This window comes from Pleurodeles waltl, chromosome 5 (genome assembly GCF_031143425.1).
Source record: "Pleurodeles waltl isolate 20211129_DDA chromosome 5, aPleWal1.hap1.20221129, whole genome shotgun sequence".
Classification (NCBI taxonomy): domain Eukaryota; kingdom Metazoa; phylum Chordata; class Amphibia; order Caudata; family Salamandridae; genus Pleurodeles; species Pleurodeles waltl.
In genome coordinates, this window is record NC_090444.1 from 572,232,187 (window position 1) to 572,257,561 (window position 25,375).

The 25,375-nt window shown below is 44.7% G+C and overlaps 1 protein-coding gene across 2 annotated transcripts in view; it reads left to right on the forward strand.

Moving 5' to 3' along the window:
- SANBR (SANT and BTB domain regulator of CSR) overlaps positions 1-25,375 on the forward strand; it is a 187,147-nt gene that overhangs the window by 125,935 nt on the left and 35,837 nt on the right. For both annotated transcript variants that reach the window (XM_069234392.1, XM_069234391.1), the window contains exons 17-18: positions 20,495-20,526; positions 20,611-20,684. In XM_069234392.1, coding sequence (XP_069090493.1) covers positions 20,495-20,526; positions 20,611-20,684 — 106 coding nt within the window. The remainder of the gene's footprint in view (positions 1-20,494; positions 20,527-20,610; positions 20,685-25,375) is intronic.

Genomic DNA, 25,375 nt, shown 5'->3' on the forward strand with positions numbered 1-25,375 from the left:
AGACTTCACCACCATGACAAAGGGAAAGACACAAATCTTCATTTTTAAATATATCAAAGTCAAAATATAATTTAACAGACTTCTTATTCACTTCACTCACAAATCTCTGGGTACGGCAGTAGTCTGAATACAGCCATTTGGGCATTTGCTTCACTGAATTCCTGAATTTGTCCAGTGAATCAAACAGATTTGATAGATTCAAAATGTTGCACATTTTATGTATGTAGGCTAGCCACAGGATGGCAAGTCTATTATCTAAACTCAGGGAGTCCATAAAAATATCCCTGCTTACCTTTGCCTCTCAGTTAGACCAGATGCTAATCCATAGTACAAGTGGAGTTCTGTGAGCAGGATAAAGTCCGAACTTGAGGCAAATGCATTATCTGCCTGCAAATATGATTTTCTTCAGACTGTAGGGTGTTAGTATTGCCGAAATCCCAATTCCCAGCCCCATTGAGAGTAACGGAAACACACTGAGAGTTATCTGTTAAGAATTGGGGAGACAGTGCCCCTTCCGTCCCCCGTGGGTAGGTTTAAACCTATTCCAGCTGCTCTACTAAGCTTTAGGCGTGCCTTTCTGATGTATGTGTGCCATGTCCTCCACTACTCAAAGTACCCCCTAAGTAGTGAAAATCCTTTATCCCACCCAGGGGGATTTCCCTTCATTCACCATTATCTTATCCAGGCGGTTATTTCCAGGTCCACAGGCCATTATATGTGACTTGCTGTAATTAGTGACCAGATTCAGTTTGCTCATAAAAGAAACAAAGGTTTCTATACGTAAACGAAGGGCTCCCAGGGTCTGTGCCAGTAGAACTGCATTGTCTGCATAGAATAATTCAGGAACAAAAGTGGTCTTAATTTTGGGGGGGTGACTAGTAACTGTACCCAAAATGGAACACAGGTTGTTAATGTAGACCACATAGAGCAGTGAGGCCAGAATCCAACCCTGGCGCACCCCCGAACAAGCGGGAATGAATCTGATAACTCACCCAAGTTGCTAAACTGAACCCTGGCAGCCAGATTCTCATGATGGGAGTATAAAAACTAGCTCCACCTCCACTCCCAGATCCAACAGCATCAGCCAGAGTTTAGTCTTGTTGACACAGTCAAAGGCAGTAGATTAGTCCATAGGTACCCTGGACAGCACTTGGTGATGGTGTATTTGCCAGCTATCAGATTCAGATTTAAGCACTGTTCAACTGTACTCAGGCCCTTACGGGAACTGAATAGGGGCATAAGATGTTATTATGATTCGTCCAGGACTTAAGCCGGTTGAAAATTACCCTCCCAATGATTTTTACAGAACTATCAATTAAGGAGAAGGGGCGGTAACACTTGGGTGAATTCCGATCCCCTTTCTTAAAAATCGGCACAATGGTAGAAAGAAAACAGGATTCAGGAATCTGCCTAGCCAGAGAGTTATTAAAGGTGTTCGTTAACAGGAGCCCTTATAGCGCTGTTATATTTAATCAGGTCAGTAGGGCTCCGTTTGGGCCCGGGGCTTTACCAGTGGGACTTTGTCATATTGCCAAAATTACTTCCTCCAAGGTGCTATGCAGAGTCATAGAGTCCACTAGTCTAGCTCTTAGCTGCCCCGTAATACACCCATCATCATCATCATGAAGATGATAAATTCTCCTAAAATAAGAGACCCATTCGGGTCCTGAGACATTGCCACAAAGGAGAAGTAGGCAAGCACCTGCCCACCATCTTGGCCTCAAGCCATTCATCATCTTGCAAAGGGTCTAAATTGACTTGCCACTTAACCTTCAGTAGGAAAGTATCTCTTGACATGGTCACCCTCCAGTTTTTGCCTGGTTTCTGGTGTAATGTGGACTGAAAGTGCACTGGGTTCCTGCTAATCAGGACCCCAGTGCCAGATCTCTTTCTCCCCAAACTGCATAGTGTTTTTTTTCCCAATTCACAAAACCCCTAGCACCCATTGTAAGTCCCTAGTAAATGGTACCCCCAGTACCTAAGGGCTGGGTATAAGGAGAGTCCCTAAGGGCTGTAGCCTGGTTTGCCCTAAGGGACCCCATCACCACATACATGGCAGGCTACCATTGCAGGCTGCATGTCTTGGTGCAGAGAAAAGCGAAAACACAACATGGCACATGGCCTGTGTGCCATGGTCCCCTAAGCAGTGCATGCAATATATGTAAGTCACCCCTCTAGCAGGCCTTACACCCCTAAGGCAAGGTGCATTACATTACATGTGGTGGCATATCTGCATGAGCAGATATGTCCCTGCTATGCCTTTGTTGATTCTGAAACATAGTAAGTGACCAGGGAAGCCATTTTAAATGCATGTGCTGGACACTGGTCACTACGAGTTCCCCAACTACACAATGGCTTCTCTGAATATAGTGATGTTTGGTATCAGACATCTGAGATTAATAAACCCTCACTGGCAATAACTGCACCCAAAGGGCACCTTATAGCTACTAGTGGGTTGACTGTCTGCTCCTGACTAGTTCCACCACCATAGATGCGCTTCTGCCCCCCCCCCCCCCCAAGGTGAGAGCCAGCGCTCTCAAGGGTCAGAGACAAAAGCCTGCATTGGGGGGAAGAGGGGAATCACCTCACCCAGGCAGGATGGGCATTCCAGGGCAGGAAGCTTCAAAGGCATATCCACCTTTCCAGGTCTCTCCAGATGATGGAGCCTCCAAGAAACCGAGGAGGACTGCCTGCCTTCTACAAAGATTCAGACTCCCATGAACAGTGGAACTGCTCTGCAACAAAGTTTCAAGAAAGGACACTGCAGCCCCTGGAACAGCAAGGACCTGAAACCCGAAGTGATCTCTGCCCTCGATGACCATGGCCCGAGGTGACGCCAACCAACGGTGCCAGCCCAGTTCCCCAGCTGTCTAAAGACTGAGTCCACTCAGGTTTGACCCCTGTTTGACTTCCCCAAGTTGCCTTCAGTCTCTACACACAGGCCCCCCTCTCCTGCAGCCTTGTGGTGAGCGAAAACCTGACACCTTGCCCCTGACCCCATCTGAGATGGACCACTGGTGCCAACAACATCCTCTGGCTCCCATGAGCTCAAGTCAAATACCCCCTCTCCCTGCCGTTGGACTCCCCGATGGAGCCTGCATCTTCAACACGCAGGACCCCCCTGACCGCGAGTGCTTCCGGATGAAGAAACCCGACGCCTAAAGACACCCCTACAGCTGTCGCCCCCAAGCCCTGGAGAAAAGGACCAAAGGTGCACCTACGTTCCCCAGCACCCCAAGTCTACTTCCTACCTGTGTGGTGTTCCTGAATGGTTTCCTAGTCAGAGCCTGCAGCCTGCTTTCACGAGGACCAAACTCCCACAGGAAACCATTCGGCATCCAACGCCTTACTCACCCCTGCACCTTGCCGCCCCAGTGCTGCCTGGAGTGACCTGCTGGTGTGTTTCTAGTCAGTGCCCAATACTTACCTTAACTCCCTGACATTGGCTATGTAAGTCGTTGTTAACCCTATGTTTGCTGAACATTGTTTTCCTCCAAAGGTTAACATTGTAGAACTCTGAGAATTGCACTGAGTGTTGATTTTTGAACCTGAAAAGTATTTATGCTTGAAAAAAATGCTTACCTGTTTACGAAGTTCTTGGGTTTGGAATATATATAAAAAGAAGTGTTATTTTTCTAATTTGTTATTCTTTGAGTTTGTGTCTCTAATTTGGTCTCAGATTTATTATTTAAGTGTGTGTCATTTATTGCTTGTGTGAGTACAACAAATGCTTAGCGCTACCCTCTGATAAGCCTAACTGCTCGCCCGCACTACCACAAAATAGAGCATTAACCAAATTCCTACAACCTTCAATTGTATGAGAGGAACTGGAGAATTTATCATTGGATGCTGGTATATACGAGATATGTCTCTCTTGGCGAGCAGCTCCACCACAGTCTTAGGCTCTTGAGAATTAATTTCAGGAACTCCCTGTAAGAGATGATTATCTGGGTAAAATGTGTGTTGAAACTGTAGGTAGGTGAGGAATTTAAAGTAATGCAGTGTGTATTACTCTGTTACTTGAGCACATACTGCCCTCCTCCCGTACATCACCAACTTTAGAAATGCTAATCAAATCCCAGGGATCAAAGCGGGCCATGTTAAAGATTTTGGAAGGCCAGGTTCTCCAGTATTGGATCTTTCATAGATTCACATGCTTGAATAATTCCCCATCGTTGAAGTGGGAGTCCCACGGTAGCCTAACAAAGCAGTAAGTGACATTTCCGTAGGCTGACATTTCCATAGGCTATAATGGCAATGAATAGTCACTGCACTAGTCTATCTACGTCCTTTTTTATAAAAGTACTAAACTTGAACTTTAACCAGTCAGGCGCAGCACACTGTAGAACACTCCCATGAGTGGCTGAGTCCCTCAGTTTTGCTACCGCACATCATGTGAGAGGTAGTCTCCCTGAGCTCTGCTAAGTTGTCTTCAGTGTTTGTCATTTTTGGTATATCCAGTCTTCTCTGCTGTATCACCAGGTCAGAACGTTTCTAAGAAAAGGCTAGTCACACCATGTGGATCTTGTGGGAACAAAAGGCCGCATTTTGAAGATCCTCATAAAGACTGCATTTATTGTCTGCATCCACACCACAAGGTGAAGGACTGCAAAATTTGCAGAACATTTTCATCTAAAGAGGGAAGGTTGTTGTTGTGGCTACAAAAGCTGAAAACTAAGACTATTGTTGTCTCTTAGGAGGAAGACAGTGAAAGTTCCACCGCCTCACAGGAGAAAGTGAAGAAAAGAAAAATGTTGCAGGGGTCACCAGAAGGGCAAAAAAAGCTTTTAATAAGACACACCATGAGTTTTCCAAAAGCTCCAGACAAAAAGGAAAATGAAAATCCATTCCTTCTGAGGTAAAATCTGACCCTTTCGCTCTGTCTTCTGCCTTACCTTTAAAGCCTATGAAATCCTTCTCTGAATCTGCATTGGTTGAGATCAAACTATCCATGAAGCCCTCATCGACGACAGCAACGCTGTTAAAACCATTGTCGAAGCCTACAAAGGTAAAATCAATGATGATGATGGATGCTTCTACTCTGTCGAAGTCGACCATCTCGCCGATGAGATCTACATCGTTGACAATGACCGCACCATTGATGATTACCACATTGTCGGCAACGACCACACCATCGATGACAACAACCTTGTCGTTGTTGACCATCGCAACACCATTGACGGCAATGCCACAGACTATGGCACAGTCACCGAAGCCCTCATCGATGACACCATTGTCCGAGCCAAAGAAACCATCAATGCTGCTCCTCATACCGGATTTGCCACAGTCAGTGTTCTTGTCGACGAAACAGTCTATGAGACATTTTCTGCGAGATCCTACACAAATCTCTCCTCTACCACTTAGTCAGTTGTTGGACTTTGAAGAATCTGGTGACTATGATGGGCCCTTTGGACCAGACCATAGCCCATCACAACTCCATGTAAAATATGATGATGATGATGAGGACAAGAGTCTGCCTGTTATTAACAGGTGTATTGCCACCAACAGTACAGGAACAAAACCAGACAATACAGGAACCTGCTCATGAACCCACAGTCCAACTTCTGGTTGCTTTAGTACAAGACTTGCAAGCAATGTTGCAGTACCATCATAAACGTTTTCCTTCATGCGCAGCACCCTCCCCTGTGCATCCACCACCTCTGGTCCCAGCATCTCCACCACCAGGCCACCTCCTATGGCTATGCCAGTTTTCAGCATTGCCATGCCTCCAAGAGACGATACATCTTTATCTGAAGATGAAGAGGGGGAACTTTAGGACACCCAGTCTGCTGCCAATGAGTGGGATGAATACCTCATTCCTCACCATCCTCCCGAGCGCTTCAACAAATAGATTCTCCACCAGACGATAACGGTGGTTTTCACAGGTTGATGGAAAGGGCAGCTATGAGGTTTCAACTTCCAGTCGCAGTCAAGCAGTAAGACTGCTTTCTCTGTGACTTCAAGGTGCAGTCAAGGAAGACAGTGAGGGAAGAAGGTATAACGATAATGAAAACATCAGCTACAGTAACTGCAGTTCTTCCTAGAACTGACAAGAACTATAACGCCCTTGAAGATTCTCCTGCATGTTTGGTAGGACATCCAAAGTCCAACTCAGTGATAACAGAAGCCGCTCAGTGTCGGTCGAAGAACCCTATGGTGCCCATCTCAACTCCACCTGATAAAGAGGGTAGGCGCCTTAATAATATCAGCAAAAGATTTTCCACTATTTCAGACACTCCTGTCCATGCTGCAAATTCTTTGGTAATACTGGGCAGGTATGAGTGCCTGATGTGGTCAGACATCGCACCATATTTTTATCGTTTACTGGATGACAAAAAAGCAAGAAAAATATTGTGTGAAGGTGAAAGTTGTGCTTCCGGAATTATCGTTGCTCTATGGACATAGCTTCCCTCGGCTTTCGCCAGCTCATGGAGGTCAGTGGTCCAAGGCCCCAAGGCATGCTTAAAGCAGCAACCTTCCCCCTTGAAGAACAGGCCAAGAGCTTAGACATTCTATATGATGGCACTGCGATATTTGGGAAGCTCATTGATGCTCTACAAACAATTAAAGCGGACACAGACACTGCAGGTCATTAGGACCATTTCAGTGTAGGAAAGCACCTTTCAGAGGAGCCCGCTGGCGAGGTACCTATTCCTTTCATGCCAGAATGCCAACGCTATCAATCGTACCAATCCTATCAGTCCTTTCGTCCTACTTATCCACAGCACCAATAATACTGTGTACCACCAGAAGCTGCAAATTCAAGGCAGCCAACACAGCCAAGAGACACTGTCAGAAAACAGTGACAATACCTTAGTGTCTGCTGCCCTTGCCCCCCTTAGCACCTCAGTCCCAGGGAGCACGCATTTCTCATTATTAACATCAGTGGCAGAAAATTATGACGGACAAGTGGGTCCTTGATCTTATCAGGTATGGCCATACTGTGAAGTTCACAATTCCACCTACTCACCAACCTCAAGATCACCTTCGTCTCATCTCCACCTGCACAGGAAGGAGGTGCTAGCCATGCTGATAAAGGTGCCATAGAAAAAAGTCCCACACTCTCAAAAGTGAATGGGCCTCTATGCTCACTTCTTCCTAGTAAAAAACACATCTGTAGGATTGCGGCCCATTATGCATCTCACAAATCTCAACAAGAACTTGCAGAAAAATTCCTTTTGTATGGTCACTCTCCAAGAGATATTGCAACTCCTCAATCACGGAGATTAAATGGCCAGCCTGGATTTGCAGGGTGCCTAAATCCCTATCCATCCCAGATATCGAAGGTTCCTCCGCTTTAAGGTAGGAGGCACTCGTTATCAATTCAAGGTTTTTCCCTTCTGTCTAATGTCATCTCTCCTGATATTCACCAAATATCTCTCTTCAGTAGCAGCACATCTCAGACAAAAAGGCCTGCAACTTTCTCCATGCCTCAAAGGCTGGCTCATAAAAGCACCATCCTTTCAGCAAGTGTCAGAGGTTAACTCAACTTGCCTATGATTGTTTCAATCTCTGGGACTCACAGTCAACTACCAAAAGTCTCTTTCTTGCCCTCAAACAGGATAACCTTCTTAGGAGCAGCCCTAAATACGTTACAGGACAACGCATTGGTTTCTGCAGAGAGGCAAAGAAGAATAATGTTGTTAGCTCATAATCTTTCCAAAAGAGAGTTCACTTCTGTCTGCCTCCTCAAGTCGCTTCTCTGCATGATGTCATCATCCATTCATTTGGTGACCTGTGCCTGTCTCAGAATTAGACCCATCCAAGAAGAACTGAACAAGCAATTGGTCCAAGTGACCGGTTCATTCGACTATCTTATTTGGATCACACAAACTATGAAAAGGGTGCTTCATTGGTGGCAAGCCTCCAAGAATCTCTCATCAGGGCTAAAGTTCCTGTCTCTGATTCCTGAATACATAATCACCATGGACACTTCTCCAGAGATTTGAGGAGGATCTCTAAATCAGTGGCAGATGGAATGTTTCACTATCCAGGATGCACATAAGCTTCCTGTGGCTGAGAGCAATGTTTCTAGCCATTTAGTCCTTCCTACCAAGAAAACAAGGGTCATTTGTATTAATACAGACAGACAACACCACCAGCATGCATTATCTCAGCAAGCAGGGGGGTACAAAGTCTTGCATTTTGTCTCTGGAGGCTGAAAGAATATGGAAATGGGCTCTACTAGACCAGATATCCATGAGAGCAAAACATCTTCCTGGTGTACGCAACAATCTAGTGGACACCTTGAGTAGAACTAGTCAACCCTGCCAGAAATGGGAGCTCAATCAGCCAATTCTCAACACCATATTCCGACAATGTGGCAAGCTAAATTTAGATCTCTTCGCCTATTGTGAAAATTGAAAATGCCAGTTCTAGAGAGAGAGGGTCATGCTGGAATCTGTTTTCAATCAGAAGGTCAGGTATCTATGCATACGCTTTTCCCCAATTCCCTCTCATTCCCAAGCTTCTCAGGAAAATGAAAAGGGAACCATGCCAGCTGATCCTCATTACTCCAAGGTGGCCCAACGGCATTTGTTCTTGGGGCTCCTTCTGCTCTCGGAATCTGAACCCATTCACCTCTCCGCAGTGAAAGCGCTATTAATAAATAAGGGTCAGGTCCTGCATGTTTATCCCACCTCTCCTCAATTGAATGCATGGCTCCTGAATTCAATTAATTGAAAGGCCTAGACATTCCTCAAGAATGTAGGGATATATTATCCAAAGCAACAGCTGAATCTACAAACAAAACATACAAATTAAAATGAAAGTGATTCTGTTCATGATGTCAACAACAAAACCTCACTCTGCTGGAAGCATCACCGAAGTAGAGTCTGTCTTACCTCCTTTCGCTTGCTAGTACAGGATTATGCATGCGTCTGTCAAAGTTCACCTCACTGCAAATTCAAGATACAGACGTTCTTCACAATCTTTATCTTTCTGTTCTACAAGAACAGTTAAACAATTCATGAAGGGTTTATTCAAAGCCTTTCCCCCAATACGAGCTCCTCCTCCAGAATGGCATCTCAGTGTGGCTCCTTCCCAACTTATGAACGCACCATTCGAACCAATCCACAAGACAGAACTAAAGTTCTTTACTTCAAAGGTCACATTATTGTTCGCTCTCACTTCCGCTAGAAGAGTCTGCAAAATTCAAGCGTTTACAACATAGGAACCTTGTCTACTTTTCACTGAGGGCTTTGTTCTTCTCAGGACGAATCCAAGATTCTTTCCCAATGTTCCATCTCAACTAACCTTTCGTACTTCATACCTTTTTTCTAAAACCCTCTTCACCAGCTGAGAGGTCTCTCCGTACTTTAGACATTAAAAGATGTCTTAAATTTTATTTGCAACGTACCAAACAAATTTGGAAGACTGGCCAACTGTCACTCGTATGGTCTATCCAAACAAGGTACTTCAGTCACAAAAGCAACTATCGCAAAATGGATTCCTGCTACCATCCAGTTTTGCAATTAAAAAGCTGGCAAGCTACTCACAGTTAAGACTAAGGCACACTACAAGAGCAGTGCCCACCTCAACTGCTCTGTTTGCTGGTGTCCCGTTGGAAAATATGACGTGCTGCAACATGGAAGAGCACCCATGCTTTCATGCAGCACTACTTCCTTGAATCAACACACCGCAGCAATGCAGCTGTGGGACAGGCCTTTCTGCGTCATCTCTTCCAATAAGGCAAGCCTCTGCTCATATACGTGTTTTATTGCGTTTACATATAAGTGCATATAATGTTGTTATATAATACATGATTGCTTTATTTTATATGCAGTAATTATACTTTAGATGTATAGATATGTATTAAGTTGTTACCCACCATCCTCAAAGGGGTAATTAGATCACAGCAATGTTTAACCACAATTACGGCTTGCTATTCTGATTCAATCATGTGAATCTATGAAAGGTCTAATACTGGGGAAGAAAATTAGTTACTTACCTGTAACTACGGTTCTCTAATATTGGTATCTTTTTATAGATTCACGTGCAACCCACCCTCCTTCCTTTATATAGCTAGACATAATTCTTGCCGCACTTGTACTTGAAAATCTGAGGGACTTAGCCTCTCTTAGGAGTGTTCTAAAGTTTGCTGTCACCTGATTGGTTATAATTCAAGTTTGGTCCTTTTTGGCCAACCGTAGGCGAAGATGGCTGCTTCCTACAGCGGCTCCTCTCCCCATCCCATTCCCTGACATCCGTATTAAAAATCTTGCAACTCAAAACCAACTGGGGACATCACCTAATCTGCGGGGAAACCATAGCCCTGTCGTGAAATCCCATTGGCGCGGAGAACAGGCTTGAAGAAAAGACGAGGCCCGGAACCGTGTGAAGGGCTCGGAGCCGCATGAGCCGTGAGCAGGGCCGACTGGCAGAAAGAGAGCCCCTTGCGCTTGCCAACAAAATTCATCACTACACCTGAACCGGAGCAGATGATTCGATCGCTGTGGGCAGCAGAGAGAGGTGAGACCACAGTGCGTGCAGCCCGAGGCAACAACAAGGGGCCCGCGGACAGCAACGTCTGGCCAGCGGGTGGATGCAACAACGAGCCCGGCACCAAAATACTCCTTGGGGTATCCACGCATAGGAGTGCCTGCGGCCCGCGCTCATAAGTTAACTCACCTCGACCACTGCACAGGCGAAGGCACATGGGAAATTGGGCCAAGCTGCAGCTGGTGCGCGTGGCATGCTTCACTCCGGCACACATCCAGCGGGTTAAGAGACCTGGTAAACAGCAGTGACTGGAGGGTAGCGGGCCCTGCCCCCCTTTTCCAGCCGTGAGTCCAACAACGCAAGGGGGCCACAAGGTCCAGTATTAGAGGCCTGCCAACAGTGGTCACCAACCACAGTATCTCAGCTCTGACCAGGGTATGAAGAGCGGACCGCACCAGCCACAAAGGAATGCAGACCACGCTGTAGTTACACTGTGACATACTACGCAATAAAAAGCTGCTGTCCAGAAGCCCACGGCATTGGCAGGAAGCTGTGCCCACCACCCTGTCTGCTTGATCTCCAAACCCTCCATCTGCCCCAGAGTAACGGACTGGCGTAGGAGTACAGAGATGCCACCCTGGTACAATAGAGAAACACCGCCCAAAGGTGACAAAGTACCACCACCTGGAGATACTTGCCCTGGCAGACAATATTGAGGCCATTAGGTTGCACCCCCTCCCCCATTGAGACAGCACACAAGCAGATCAAAGACCCCCACACCCACAGAGTGACTTTGCTGTTAAGACTTAGGAGCTAGGTCCACGGCTCCTGAACATGGTGTCTGCACCCAACATTATATTATACCGCTCCATGAATATCGGGTGAGGGAGGGACCCTAGAGAGGAAAACAGGCAGGCCACAAGAAAAGCAGAGACCACCCCCTGGCAGGCAGCGGTGAATACTGTCACTGTACCTACCCTTTGTCTCAGCAAAGTGGAACTAAGATCCTTCGAACCTTGCCAATATCACCAGAGGCCAAGGACCTCAAATAACGCAACAAACCAAACTGGACAAAAATTCCCTCCTTCGCGGAGAACAAAGCAAGCCCCCCCACGACTGACACTGGAGAGGGAGCTACCCAGCCACTACAGGAAGACGTGACACCCACTCTAAAAGACTTACTGGCAGGGATCGAAGGGGTAAAAGGAGCTCTGGAACTTAAGATAGATTCAATGTCCACTGAACTCACGCTGGCACAAGCCAGTCTCCATAACATGAGTGAGCTCCCTGACGTCGCTGCAGGATGAAATGGCTTCTTTTCACAGTCTGGTAAAGGACATGTGAGCCACTGTGGAGTCACTGGGTGCAAACATGGAGGACTTTGAGGGGGCGCTTCCAGCGCAAAAACATTTGCCTAGTTGGAATGCCAGAACAAGCCGAGGGACCCACAACAGACCTCTTTGTGGAAGACATCATCCTTAACAAATTGCAATTGCGTGGTCTCTTCAAATACTTTTCAGTGGAAAGGGCTTACAGGGTCCCGGTTGCCCTGCCGAAACCAGGGTACCCTCCATGCACTATCATAACCGATATTTTCAATTGTAGAGATTGAGATGCTATTCTCCAAGTGGCCCAGCGGCCCCAGCCCACTCATATAGACATAGTCCCAGACTACACTCTAAAGGTACAGCGCCTTTGCTGCAGTTTCACAGAGGTAAAACGAGCTCTCAGGGAACATTAACTGAATTACTCAATGCAATTCCTGGCACACTTGAGAGTGTTAGAATAGGGCAAAACTTGGCATTCGAAAACACCAGAGGCGGCATGGTTGTGGCTGACGTCAAATCGGTTGGCAGCATCAGAAACGGAGTTCTCGCAACATAAGCAACACAATTTGCTCACCAGACCGGCCTAAAGAAAAAGGGTCGGGAAGACCAAGTGACAAACTGCTGCCATACAACGACCAGAACATGACTGTCCAGCATCACAGTCACAGAACCAGGCCGGGTCTGAGTAAGACGCCTGACCTGCCCACAGTATGGACCCTTCATCATTATCCCCGATGGGGCATCCAAGGGACAGCTCGGTAGCTGAAATGCCCTAGGACTCCGAAATACTGCCCTGATACAGATGGAAGTGACTGAGACAGGCAGCGGGTAACAAGAAACTCTTTTTTGAGAAAGTGGATTCAGTTGGAGGGGGGCAGTATCGAAGGATCACTGTTCTCCATTGTTTAAACCAGTTAAAAAGATATAGGCAGTCTGCAAATTTGATGTGGCAGGAAGTTCTAGTCCCTTCATGAAGGGAGGCAGGAAGGGGGCAGCTTTGGTGTTCTTGTTTGTTCACAGAGGCACCAGGGAATGGTGCACTTGAGTTATGGAGCACACACTTCACACTTTACAGGAGATGCGCTGAGTCTCCCCCAATGAACTCAGGCATTGGCCCACGAGATTCCGGGGGAGTCCTATTGATATTCCAGCACTCACCATGACAAATATACATAGGGATGTGCTGCTCATAGCACTTCTATCATGGAACTTTAATGGGTTAGGCGACAAAATCAAGCATGGAATAGTCCCCCAGTACCTCAAACGGCAGTCACCTGTCATAGCACTCCTACAAGAAACACACTTGAAAGGACACTCCTGTAAAATGCTTGACAGATGTGTCTGTAAACTGGTCTCGCATGCAGGATACACATCGGGATCCAGGGTGTAAGAATTTTAACTACGAAAGCACTACCGTTGACGATCCAGCAGACCTGGCCAGATGCTCACGGCCGCTTTGTGGCCTTAACTGGGGAAAAGGGAGGGACAGAGTGTCAACATCACGGCTACACAACACGACATGTCAAGATCTGAGTACACTACTTCTGGGCTTACCAGAAGTGAGATTGATCATAGAAAGGGGCCTTCATTTGGCATTATGCAATACACTGGACCGTCTGTCACCTAGACTAACAGCGGTGCCTATACACCCATTATTTGACTTCTTGAGCGCTAAGGGGCTAACAGCTAAATGGTGGGCACACCACCCCCATGAACAGCATTTTACCTTCCTTTCAGGGGCGCATGGTAGTATGTCCTGCATAGATCACATCTTCACGTTAGCACTACACGCCGATCTCTTTACAGAAGTTTATCACTTACCATGGGGTATAACAGACCATACCCCTGTAGTGGCAACGATGGGATTAGGAAACGACCTTCCGCAAGGGCCTACCCCACTTAATCCTTGGTATCTCAAACTGCCTAAGATCAACAAAGAACTGTGTGCAGTTACAGAGCATTACTTTACGACCAACCAGTTGACTCTTTAAGGCAGTCATTCAGGAACACACAATTGCAGCCATAACAGGACAAAAAAAAAAAAAAAAGCACACCTAGAAAAACTGGAAGAGGAACTTTAGATCCTCAAGGGGTACCTGGCACTAGAAGCAACCGCCGACTCTACACATAGGCGCAAACTTAAGCAGTTGAACACAGAGGCGTGGCAACACATGCAGCTCGACTGAGCTGTAGGGCAGTGTCACACTGCATTTATGAGGTCAGAGACAAGGCCAGTAAGTTACTGGCTTGATTAGACAAACGAGATCAATCAAGTAACTGGGTATTAGAGGTTTGCACGCCAACAGGAGACTTAGTGCGTGACTGTTGCCAGATTGCTGACGCATTCACAGCTTACTATGTCCAAATATACATCGCACTGTAACAGCTAGGGCAGAAGAAACATGGGAATCCTAACAGATATGAAACTGCCATCTCTGACAGAGGAGGACCAACATCTCCCCGATAAAGAGATTTCGGAAGCTGAAATTGCAATTTCAATATTGGACCTATCCTCGGGTAGGGCAAGTGGCCCGAACGGACTCCGCACTGACTTATGTAAACTGCTATGTCTAAAACTAGCCCTACATCTCTTAAAGATGTTGCTGGAAAGTAGACGCCTGTGGATTATACTTGAAGACCAGAGACCGGCTATGATTGTGGTTATATCCACGCCAAAAAAACACTTGATGATTTTGCATCCTACAGGCCAATATCCCTTCTTAATGTGGAGACTAAGGTACTCGCCAAAGTTCTGCCCACTTGTCTCTTAAAAGATATTCCTACCCTGGTCCAACGGGATCAGTCTGGTTTTATACCCTGCCACAGCGCCACCATAAATCTGAAGTGATTGGATAATGTTTTGCATAGGGCCCAGCAGGTCTGAGATGCAACAGTGGTGTATGGCCTTCAACTCTATTGACTGGACATATATGTTTGAAGTTTTGCTCAAGCTGGGCTTTGGTCCTGGATTCCTCAGGTGGATACGTCTTCTTTACACCTCACCTCTGGCAAGGGCATTGGTAAGGGTCAGTGGCAGTCTGTCACAGACCTTCTGTCTCCAAAGAGGTCTGAGACAGGGTTGCCCCTTATCTCCATTAATATTTGCTCTAACATTAGAGCCACTTGCAGACTGTACAATACGGGATCCCCTGGTTCGGGGCCTCCGTTGCACTGACCAGTGGGAAGACAGAATTTATTTGCAGATGACATTCTACTCTACATATCAGACCCAGAGATGATGCTGAATAGACTAATACAAATATTCCAAATTTACAAAAGCCACTCTGGATACATTATCAACTGGGATAATTCCCAAATTTATGACTTGCAGGGGCCAATGCCTCACTTGCCTAGAGACTGCCTAGTGGAGCCAGTGGCTGAAGGCTTCCGATACCTGGGGATATACGTCACAGGGAACCAAAAGCTCTTTTATACTAAAAATCTACTGCCACCCCTCAAGAGGTTGAAATGCGATGTGCACCAGTGGAGGCCGCTTCCACTGACACTGCTGGGCAGAACTGCCCTATTTAAAATGATGGCCCTACCTAGGTTTCTCTACATACAGCAAAACACACCATACTCTGTGCCTGATACCTACTTTAACGCTATTGATAGTGAAGTGGCAAGAATGTTGTGGGATGGAGGTCCAGCCAGAATAGTGCGGAAAAAAAACTTAGACGAGGGTTCCCCTGATGACCGGCCTATTACATAGACAGGTTGCACTTATAACCAGGAGGTTACCTCAGAGAGCTGTTTGCCCCCCACCTCCTCCCCCCCCCCAACCCCAACCAGGCAAGGCTAGCATCAAAGGCTGACAGACATAGTAACACATCAGTGGCACAATACTAACAGATTCCTGCGGTGCTCATGCCCCTATGGGACACTGCCACACTAGGACTACTGGGAGATCAACCCAGGTTTGCAAAATAGGACCTCATAGGTATTTCCAGTGTAGGAGACCTATTGAACCAGGGAGAAGGTCTGTCTTTCTAAGAGTTGCGAAAGGAATACCAAATGACCCCAACTGAATATTACAAATATCTACAAATTGGACGCCTTCAACACAGCGATACCCCAAAAACAAACACCTCCTTGAATCGGTACCCTTAGAAGACCGTCTACTGGATGAAAACATGCCCCACAAAGATACTTCACTAACCTATAGGAAAATAATACATGACTCTCAAGACACATTAACACAGCTGCTTGACAAAAGGTCATATGATCTAGGGGACATAGCAGATGAATGGATAGAAGCTATAGCCTCCCCTAGAGAAATTGGTATTAGATCAAGTTTTTGCAATATGCAATTTAAAATACTGCACCCCGCATTCTATGCCCAACAACACTATTCAAGATGGGTAGAGTGACAACAACCAACTGCAGGAGAGGCTATAACCAAGTGGGCATGTTTTAACATGTGATTTAGAAGTGTCCAAAAATGCAGGTCTTTTGGGGTGAGGTGGTGGAGTGTCTAAATGAAGTGTTGGGGGGCCTCCTCTCCTTACAGGCAAAGTGGTGTCTTCTGAACATATTGGGGGGGGGACGGAACTCTCTCAAAAGCCATGGGTATGGGCAACTCATGGCCTTGCGGTCGCAAGGTGCAACATTGTCAGACTGTGTGGTGGAACACGTGCTGCTCTTGGCAGAATGAGGTAAACATAGGAGTTGGTGCACGCTGGTGGAAAAGACTGTTGGGAATGCCTTCAGAGGAAATGTGTGTGAGGCCTCAGAGACGACAACTATCCAACAGCGTGGTACGAAAGGACCAACACAGAACTTTGATTGATATAGCAGATCAAGGGAGGGGACGAGGGGAGTTGGGTCAACTAATGCAAGACACTCAAATGATGTGAAGATTGTGATTTTGCTCCATGTTTTTTTTTTTTTTAAAAGGACATAGATAGGCTATTGCCGTGACTATTGATTACCATTATAGCCTATGGTAATGTCACTTACTGCTTTGGGAGGATACCGTGGGACTCCCACTTTGACAGGGAATGATTCAAGCATTTGAATCTATGAAAGATTCAATACTGGTGAACTGTAGTTACAGGTAAGTAAATCATTTTTTACTCACCACAGAGGAGTTTCCTCTGTCATTGTTTTGAACCACTGAATGTGCTTCAAGGCTTTATGCCACCAAATTAGGGGATCTTTGTAAGCTCTGGGAACCGTAAAACCATACATAATGACTTTAGGTTTCAGGTCTGCAAGAGATTTTACTCCAACCTATAGGGAGGGTCCTGGGTATTGGCAAATATCCAGTTGTTGCTAAACACCAGTTGCATGGCCCAGGTGAAGATTTGGTACATTTGGCCAGTGAAACTCATGGTTGTGAGTCTACCCATAATATCTGCTTAGGTTTAGTGTTTATTTTGGTAAACACGGTTTGGAGGCAAAGTAGAGGGGTGGTTCTGGAGCCCCCAAAGAAACCTAGATAATGCCACCATCTTAAAGGGAACCCCATGACCATTATTGATAAGGGCTATCTGTCTCAGGCTGACATGTTTCTTCTAGTTTGCAAAAGTATCAGAGCGATGTTGAGGTTCCAGCATAGTAGTAAACCTTTAGCGATGTGAAAGCCCAGGTACGTGAAATGGACACTCTGATCCTCTAGCCCAGCTCATGGCTATCTCCATGCAACTGGAACATATTTCAAGTTGGCATAGTTAATGTGGAGACCAGAAGCATCTCTGTAAATTTGCAGCACTTCTAGAAGCCTGGCAGTAGAGCACTCCGGCCATTGCAGATGCAACAGTAGGTGTTGACAACTGATCTTCATGATGTGAGCACCAGGCAATAATTTTCTTGCATTAGTGTGTTTTTTTAAATTTTGACACCTCTATGTCACAGATATTACCCCAAGAGTTGAAGGACGTTAGAGATTTCAGAGTGAAAAGGTATGCTTCTATTTTGCTGCCCCTTGTCTATTTGTTTTTAAGAAGGTATTGTTCTAGGAAGGGAATTATAGCATAGACATACACAGTTAGAAAACACTCAATAATTCAAAGGTTATCGCACATTCCAAGCCTTTCCTAGCTCTTGTTAGCTCTTGTTTTTGGCCTTACCTAACAATGTGGTGAGTAGGAGTGCTGACCTTTCACTGACTCTGCAGATGCACTCTGCCAGCTCTCCTGTCTACCCTCAGTGCCACTGCTATGTTTGGATTATGGTTTAGTCTTCCACCTTTGGGTATGCTGAATAACAAGTAGATTCTCTCCTTTGTCTCTCCTCTGGTAATCTGCGCAGAGTCAAAGGCCCAGTTTGACAGATGGTTTAGAGAGCCTAAGCAGTGACACCATGTTCATGAAAAAGTCAGATCCAATGCATGTTGGATTGAAACCCTGCTAAATTCAGGTGTTTGGTGATTGCCGGGTACTGAGAACCCCTTTGCAGCAGCAACGCCTACCTCCCACACCCAGATCCGCCACTCTTCAGACATGCTGCAAACCTTTAATTTTCCGCCTGAACTAGTAATCTCGATTTGGCTGGGAAATGCCAGTAATGGGCAAATGAGAATTTACAGGTAACTTGTAATGAGCGTGTATATGCCCTGCTGTTTTTCGGCATTGTTTGTAGTTATATTAATTTATTTACTTATCTTCATTGGCAGAACATTTTGACAAGGAATACTTTACATTGTGGGACATTGGACATTTGCAATGTTGGGTGGACACATAATGAAGGTGATGAGATTAAAAGAAAGAGGGATTTTGAACAATTATATAACAACACACACACGGACAGAAATGGTGTAGAGTTAGGTTATTTAGTGAGCTTCTTTTAAGAGGGGGAACTCCTTGAAAGCAGTTTTGAGTGACATGAGTTCAGAGATAGAATATAATTCTCTAATAAGAGGTAGTTTAGGTCTAGCTAGGAGGGGTTTAGTGCTGAGCATAATTTGCGAATAGAGACGTATCCACTTTGGGGTTTTGATAGCTAATTTGGGTATGAGCCATTAATGAATTTGAAGACTAGGATTAGTAGCTTGTAAGGATCTGTTTTTAGGTTCAGCCGACTGGCTCTTTTATGGTACTGAGAAGTAGAAGTGTATCTGGGAAGATTACTTGGATTCATCCTCATAATGCGTAGAACCTTGTCTGGGGCGGGGTGAATGAGTAGAGGTGGCAAATAGCTGACCATTACAGTAGTCAAGAATGCTAAAGAAGACTGCATGAAATTAAATCTGTTCTGTGTTTTTTTTTATGTCCAGCAGTTAAAAGTGCTGCTCTGACAGAGTTGGTTTTCAAAAATTCCAGAATTATCAAATGTTTGAGTTGTGCCCCATGGTTTCTGACTGAAGACATCATGGTTAGAATACTTGTGGGGAAAGAATGAGAGAGAGAGATATAGATGTGATAAAATGTATTATTTCTGTTTTGCATGATGAATCTAACATGAATGGTTGAGCTGCCATCCAGTATCAGTTTGCTGCGAGGCAGTTTGGGATCAGTGTTTGGAGATGAGGAATGAAACTCGAAAATTATTTATAGAAATATTAGTGCATCGTCTCCATAGATAACAGGAGAAACTGAAGGAGGTAATGATGAAATCAAGGAATGAAGTGTTGAGGGAGAATAGAAGCAAATGAAGAAGTGGGAAGCCAGTGGCACCAGGTTACCGACCAGGAACAATTTGTAAGTTTGGATGAAGACCGTTGAAATTGGAAACTGTGATCTCAATTGTTGTTAGTATGAATAGTAAAGAGTGGGGGTAATATACCTTGTCAAATATGGCAGAGATAGAGAAGTCCAAGAAGAGAAGGCTGGTGATTTTGATTGGCAGATATTATGAAATTGGAGAAGGAGAGAGGGCAAGACATGGAATTCTGACTGAAGAGGGTCTAGCAAGATAGTAGTGAAGGCAGGCGGGGAGAATAATTTAGAAGAATTGATCCAAAAGTTTTCCAAGAACTGAAGCAGAAAGGGATGGCGGTAGTTTTAAGTAGCTGAGGGGTCACCAACTTTCCTCCTTTTTTAAGTAGTGGTAAGACAACTGCAGCCTTGAAGCTCAGAGGGTAGGTGTCTATACTGAAACAGTGGTTTGAAGAAAGAGTTTGGCAGGATCATAAACCAAGATGTTTGATGTTATGACGACTGAAACGGTCGGATGAAGAACACAAGGGACTGGCAGATATTAGAATAGGAACAAAGTCACTTGGAGATGTGTGATTGATGATAGGGGTGTGGCAGAATGGATGAGAGGTAAGTAAAAGATGTAATAGAGGAGAATTTGCCTTGATAATACTTTTGCAAAATCTATCTTCTAATACCCGAGATCATTGAAGAAAAGCAAAATGCAATGTTTTCAGTAGCGAGAGAGGAATGTGTACAAGAAGAAGTGTATGAATTGAGTGGGAAAGCAGTTGAGGGATCTGTACGAAGTGAGAGCACAGCCTGCTCATAATAGAAGGATTTCACCTTTGTGTGGTTGGGTGTCATGGTGCTTAAGACATGTTTGTATGCACTGAGCTGTTCACTTCTGGGTTTTTCCAATACAAAAGAGTGTGTGCATCTTCGATTTTAAAGCTCAAATATTGACAGTGATCCAGAGTTTTTAAATGGTTAAAGTTGAAACAATTTCGAAGGTAAGAAGGTGGTATGAGGGTGATTCAAAGTGGCATCACCCATCAGTTTTGTGAAATGTGTTTTTGTCAGTCATTTGGGAAGAAGTAGCTCACATTTAAAAATATCTTTGGTAATACTTTTTGCTGTTACTTTCAGCAGGCCTCATCACGAGATCCTTCACCGTTCACGTAAGTGCACTTTTAAAACTTAAATGTTCTACTTTTGAAAATAAAACACATAAGCAACATTGCATTCTCTTTTCATTTCAATAGTGTAAGCTTGCAGAAGAGTAAGTGGGATTCCTCCCGGTCCCTGAGATTTAACCAAGATGCACAGAGAGAGGAAGGCAAGTTGCATTTAAAATGGTAATACGTATTATTTTAAGAACATAAATTGCATTGTGTTTCGACTTCTAGTAAGGTTGCTAAATATGAAAGTAGTACTTTCAATACAGGTTACTTTATATTTTAGGACATTCTAACCCCCCTGATAGCTAGCTTAATTGAATTTAGTCTTCCTACATTACAACAGTCAAGCTCAGCAAATTCTCATTTATGGACCTTGAACTTAAATGGAAAGGGCTGTAACAAATGACCCTCCAGAGAGAAACCTGAACTCGGACACTTAAAAGTGTCCTTATACTGACCCAGACTTTGACGAGTGTTGCGCCTGGGTAACATCTAGTCTTAATATCCTTTTTCTCCTACAGTTGTGAATAATTTCCCACAGTCTAATGAAAATTACTGGTTCCCAAGAAAATGACTACCCTTTCGGCCATTAAAATTAAGCAGAATGGAAGTAGGTCTGGCAGTGTTGCAACCATAAAACTTTTTAAAATAAGAAAACAGCGCACTCACACTGGGAAAATGTGCATGTCCTGGAAGAACTGAGAATGTCTGATGTTGTAAAAATAGTTTTCAAGTCTGTCAACGTTTCTGTAATGTTAGTTAATTTGTACATAAAATATTGTCACAATATATGCAGAGATTGCAAAGAAAAAGGTAAGTAGCATACAGATAAAGCACTAACTTCATTACCAAGGGAGTTGAGACTACAAGAGCAAACAGTCATGTTTTCATAATCATGTCCATCCACAAAGGGCATCCTTAACACGTCATTGATCTTGGGTGGATCCCAGTGAGCATGAAGAAAGGTATCCTGGCACCTTTGCTGAAGACCCACAAGGCCCTTGACAAATTAATGGGCTATTATTAATCTACTTTGCATAGCTAAGATTCTCAGATGTCAATGAACAGCTTCGAACAGTTGCCTAATAACTTTCAGATAGAGTTTCCTCCAGCTCACAGCTCAAAACCTGTCATCACTTTAACCCGTCTTGATCTGAGACTGGAAATGGCTTCCATGTGCTGCTTTTGATACAGTCAGTCATGCTGCACTCCGAGTCTATCTCAAACACTATAATCTTCAAGGTGAGGTACTGACTTGGGTGACATTTTGCCTTTTAGGTAGACAACAAATAGTTATACTTGTACCTTGTTAGTCCATGCCACAGTCAGTTTTGTGGAGTAGCTCATTGGTCCGTCCTGTCATCCACTTTCTTCCATATATTATATATCACTTAATTAATAAAACATATTTTAAAGCTGTATGACCATACCATTATATTTCTTTAAGATACAGGGCATTGTGTCTGAAGTTAGTTGTTTATCTGTCAAACAGTTTTTAAAACGTAATAGTATATTTCCACTGCTAATAGCTTTCAGGATTTAAATGTAGTAGTGCAATGGTTTACTTCCGTAACATTTGCTGATAGACCTGCAGAAGTTCATATCAAGTCTAGAACTCTCAAAACATTCTAGACGTCATTGTTATACTTGATATGACACTCCACCTTTTAAAAATTGTTCATTCTGGTTCAGAATAATCCTTTTGTGTGTTACTTGCAATGATTTGTTGGATCCTTTTAAAGTCTTTTTAATCCAAATGGAACGAATTAAATAACTGTATCTAAACAAATTGCAAATATGTGCAATAGTGGGGATCCCACTATCAGTAAACGTTGGCACCAGACAGCAGTTCTTAAGAGTGTCATGGAATATAGTTCCCTTCAAATTAAACAATAACGATCTGAGAATTAGACTGTATGCAGATGATTTGCATATTTCTCCTTCCATTCTTGACTAGGCTGTCTTGACAGCAGTTTCCATTTGCTGTGAAACTTGTAAAAATAGGGCAAGCCGTCAGGTTAGAGAATGCAAAGCTAATAGCCTGGAACTATACATTATCTCCTCTCATGTTTGTAACTTTTAGAATGGAAGATAGATGTGGTAATGGCACTAGGATCTGTGTTATAATTTCAAGAGTCATTTATTTACTATTGGGAAAGAGTTTCTTTCAAAACTAGTTCTGAAAACACAGATGTTGGCGCTAAATAACTGAGAGGAGCAGCAACAAGCTGATTCAAGCTAATCTGGCTGATGAAGGGTGATACCCTGAGACTGGTCCCAGGATGCTTGTTTCCGGTCCAGGGAGGACCTGGCCTGGCAGTTCGGGCTGGACTGCTCCCATGGGTAGCAGGGTCAAGACTGATTTGCATATGGCTGGATCCAAATTGGAGTGGCATGGTTAGCAAAGGAACGATGGATTAAACCCTGATCTGTGACAAGGGGTGAGTGTTTGCATTGTTCAGCACTCCGTCCATCATCCTTTTGTGTTGCTAAAGTTGCCCTGAGTGGCAAGGGTATGCCCAGACGTGGATCCCATGCTCACTGTGCCACTGTATTCAAGCTAATCTGGCTGCTGAAGGGTGATACCCTGAAACCAGTCCCAGGATGTTTATTTTCAGTCCAGGGAGGACCTGGCCTGGCAATTCGAGCTGGACTGTGCCCATGAGGAACAGGGTCAAGACTGATTCTCATATGGCTGGGTCCAAACTGGGGTGGCATGGTAAGTAAAAGAACAATGGATTAAACCCAGATCTGTGGCTGGGGGTGAGTGTGTGCTTTGTTCAGCACTCCGTCTATCATCCTTCTGTGTTGCAATGTCACTAGTCGTATAAGGCCACTCCACCACACTAAATCCAGTTCTCTTTTTTTTCAGTACCATTTGACAGAGATAAAAAGCTACTCACCATATTTCACATTTTTCAACAATAATATTCTCTATATTCTTAACAGCTGTGCAGTGCTTTAGGAATGTCAACCCTGATAAAAATTAAGGTTCAAGTCAACTGATTCTGTCATGAACTGATGTCCATATCGAACCCCCAAGAGGTCTGCCTATGGGGCCTATGGTGCCTGGGCCTGAAGCATTACTTGAAGTAGTTGAAAATGCAGCATCATGCAAACTAAGGCAAGGGGCAGGAGGCCAAACTCATAATGGCGTGTGCACACAATGAGCTTCGGGCTCAACACTGCTCGAAGGCATGCTCTTCACCATCCTCTAAGTCATCGAAGGAGAAGAGGCGGTAGCACAAACGGAACAGGTGAAGAGTTGATACTTCATTTCAATGTCACTCACAAGATAGATCATCCTTTGTGTTCGGATCCAGATCTAGTGGAATTCACTCCACTCAAATAGCCTTTGCCACTTGTGTGCCACTGCCTCCCCAGCGCCTGACCCATTGTCTGTCCCAGCTCTGTTTCCAGCCCCTCTGCGTTTCTCTGGTGGTACTGGCCCTGATGCTGGTTCCTGGCTCCAGTGCATATTCTTAACTATCCTGAGTTTCCGGTGTAAGGTGCTGAAATGGCACAGTGGTGATTTTAGGGAATGCAGCCTTCCACCCCGGTAGGCCTCTGAGCCCCATGGGACTGTTTGAGGTGGCTTTTATCACCATTTGACCCCAGAGGCCTTCCTCAGGGCACTCTGCTGATGCTGGCTGGAGCTGCACCAACACTGAGCCCTTTGCCAATGGCTCCACCTCCAGCACCAAATCCGATACCAGTACTCATGCTGATCCCATAGCCGTCTGTGGCACTAGCTCCTTCCCAAGACCAGCCTGTGAAAATGAAGGCCATCCTGTTTAAATCCAGGAGGATCACTAGTGAAAGAGGCCATTACAGGGAGGGATTGCAGCTAGGTCTACACCGCGCTAATGGTACTGGCAAACTATGAGCAGCATCTTTTGGTCGGATTCAGTCCATATCCAGATGCCAGAGGTGAAACTCCATGACACCAACAGCAGAGAGGCAGCTACACTTTTGTCCCCTGCACCCTCGGATACGGTGAACTACCTTGCTCTACAAAACGCCAATGCCCTTGATACATCCTCAGAAACTGAGAAGGAGTGCCTCTGTGGGCCAGCACCTACTTGGGCCTCCTTTCCTGCCCTGCTGAAGAAGGTAGCAAAAGTCCTTTGGCTACCTCTAGCCACAGAAGAGTCTTACTCAAGATCATCCAGAATACTAGTAGCAATATTTACACATGGCAGGATCTGCATATTTTAATGTGCTGCGTCCCACATTAGGAACCTCACTGTTTCTTTGTACCTACGGTTATCACTCTCAATTCATTCCAGCACCAGAACTGCCATCCATAGCACTTGTATTCAATGAGTTAGTATGATCCATACAAAACGATTCCTACTATCCACTTCAAATTGTTCAACAACAATATCAAAGATTGGCAAATTAGAAGGTGAGGAAGACAAAACATGGAGTCAAAATATGTTACTTAGTCGAGGGTTTCGCCAAGAATTTAATTTCTATAAAGATTCAAGGGAAATTTCAACCAATCAACCTTTGTAGGACAATTCTAAATATTCAAGATAATCAATCTAGTAGCTGTTAAACTGGCACTACCTGCAAGATGGAGAATTCATCCAGTGTTTCATGTATCTTTATTGAAGCCATTACACTCCATAGATGTGAAACTAACATGGTAAACTACCCATAATATTATGCAAGGGCCAAGAGGAATATGAAGTACAAACTGTCTGTGATTCAAGTCAATAAATGTTAAAATACAGTACTTCTTGAAAGGGTATGGGCTTGGAAAACATACTTGGGAGACTGCAGAGGATGTACATGCTCCAAAATTGATAATTAAATTTCATTGAAAACATCCCAATGGACCACA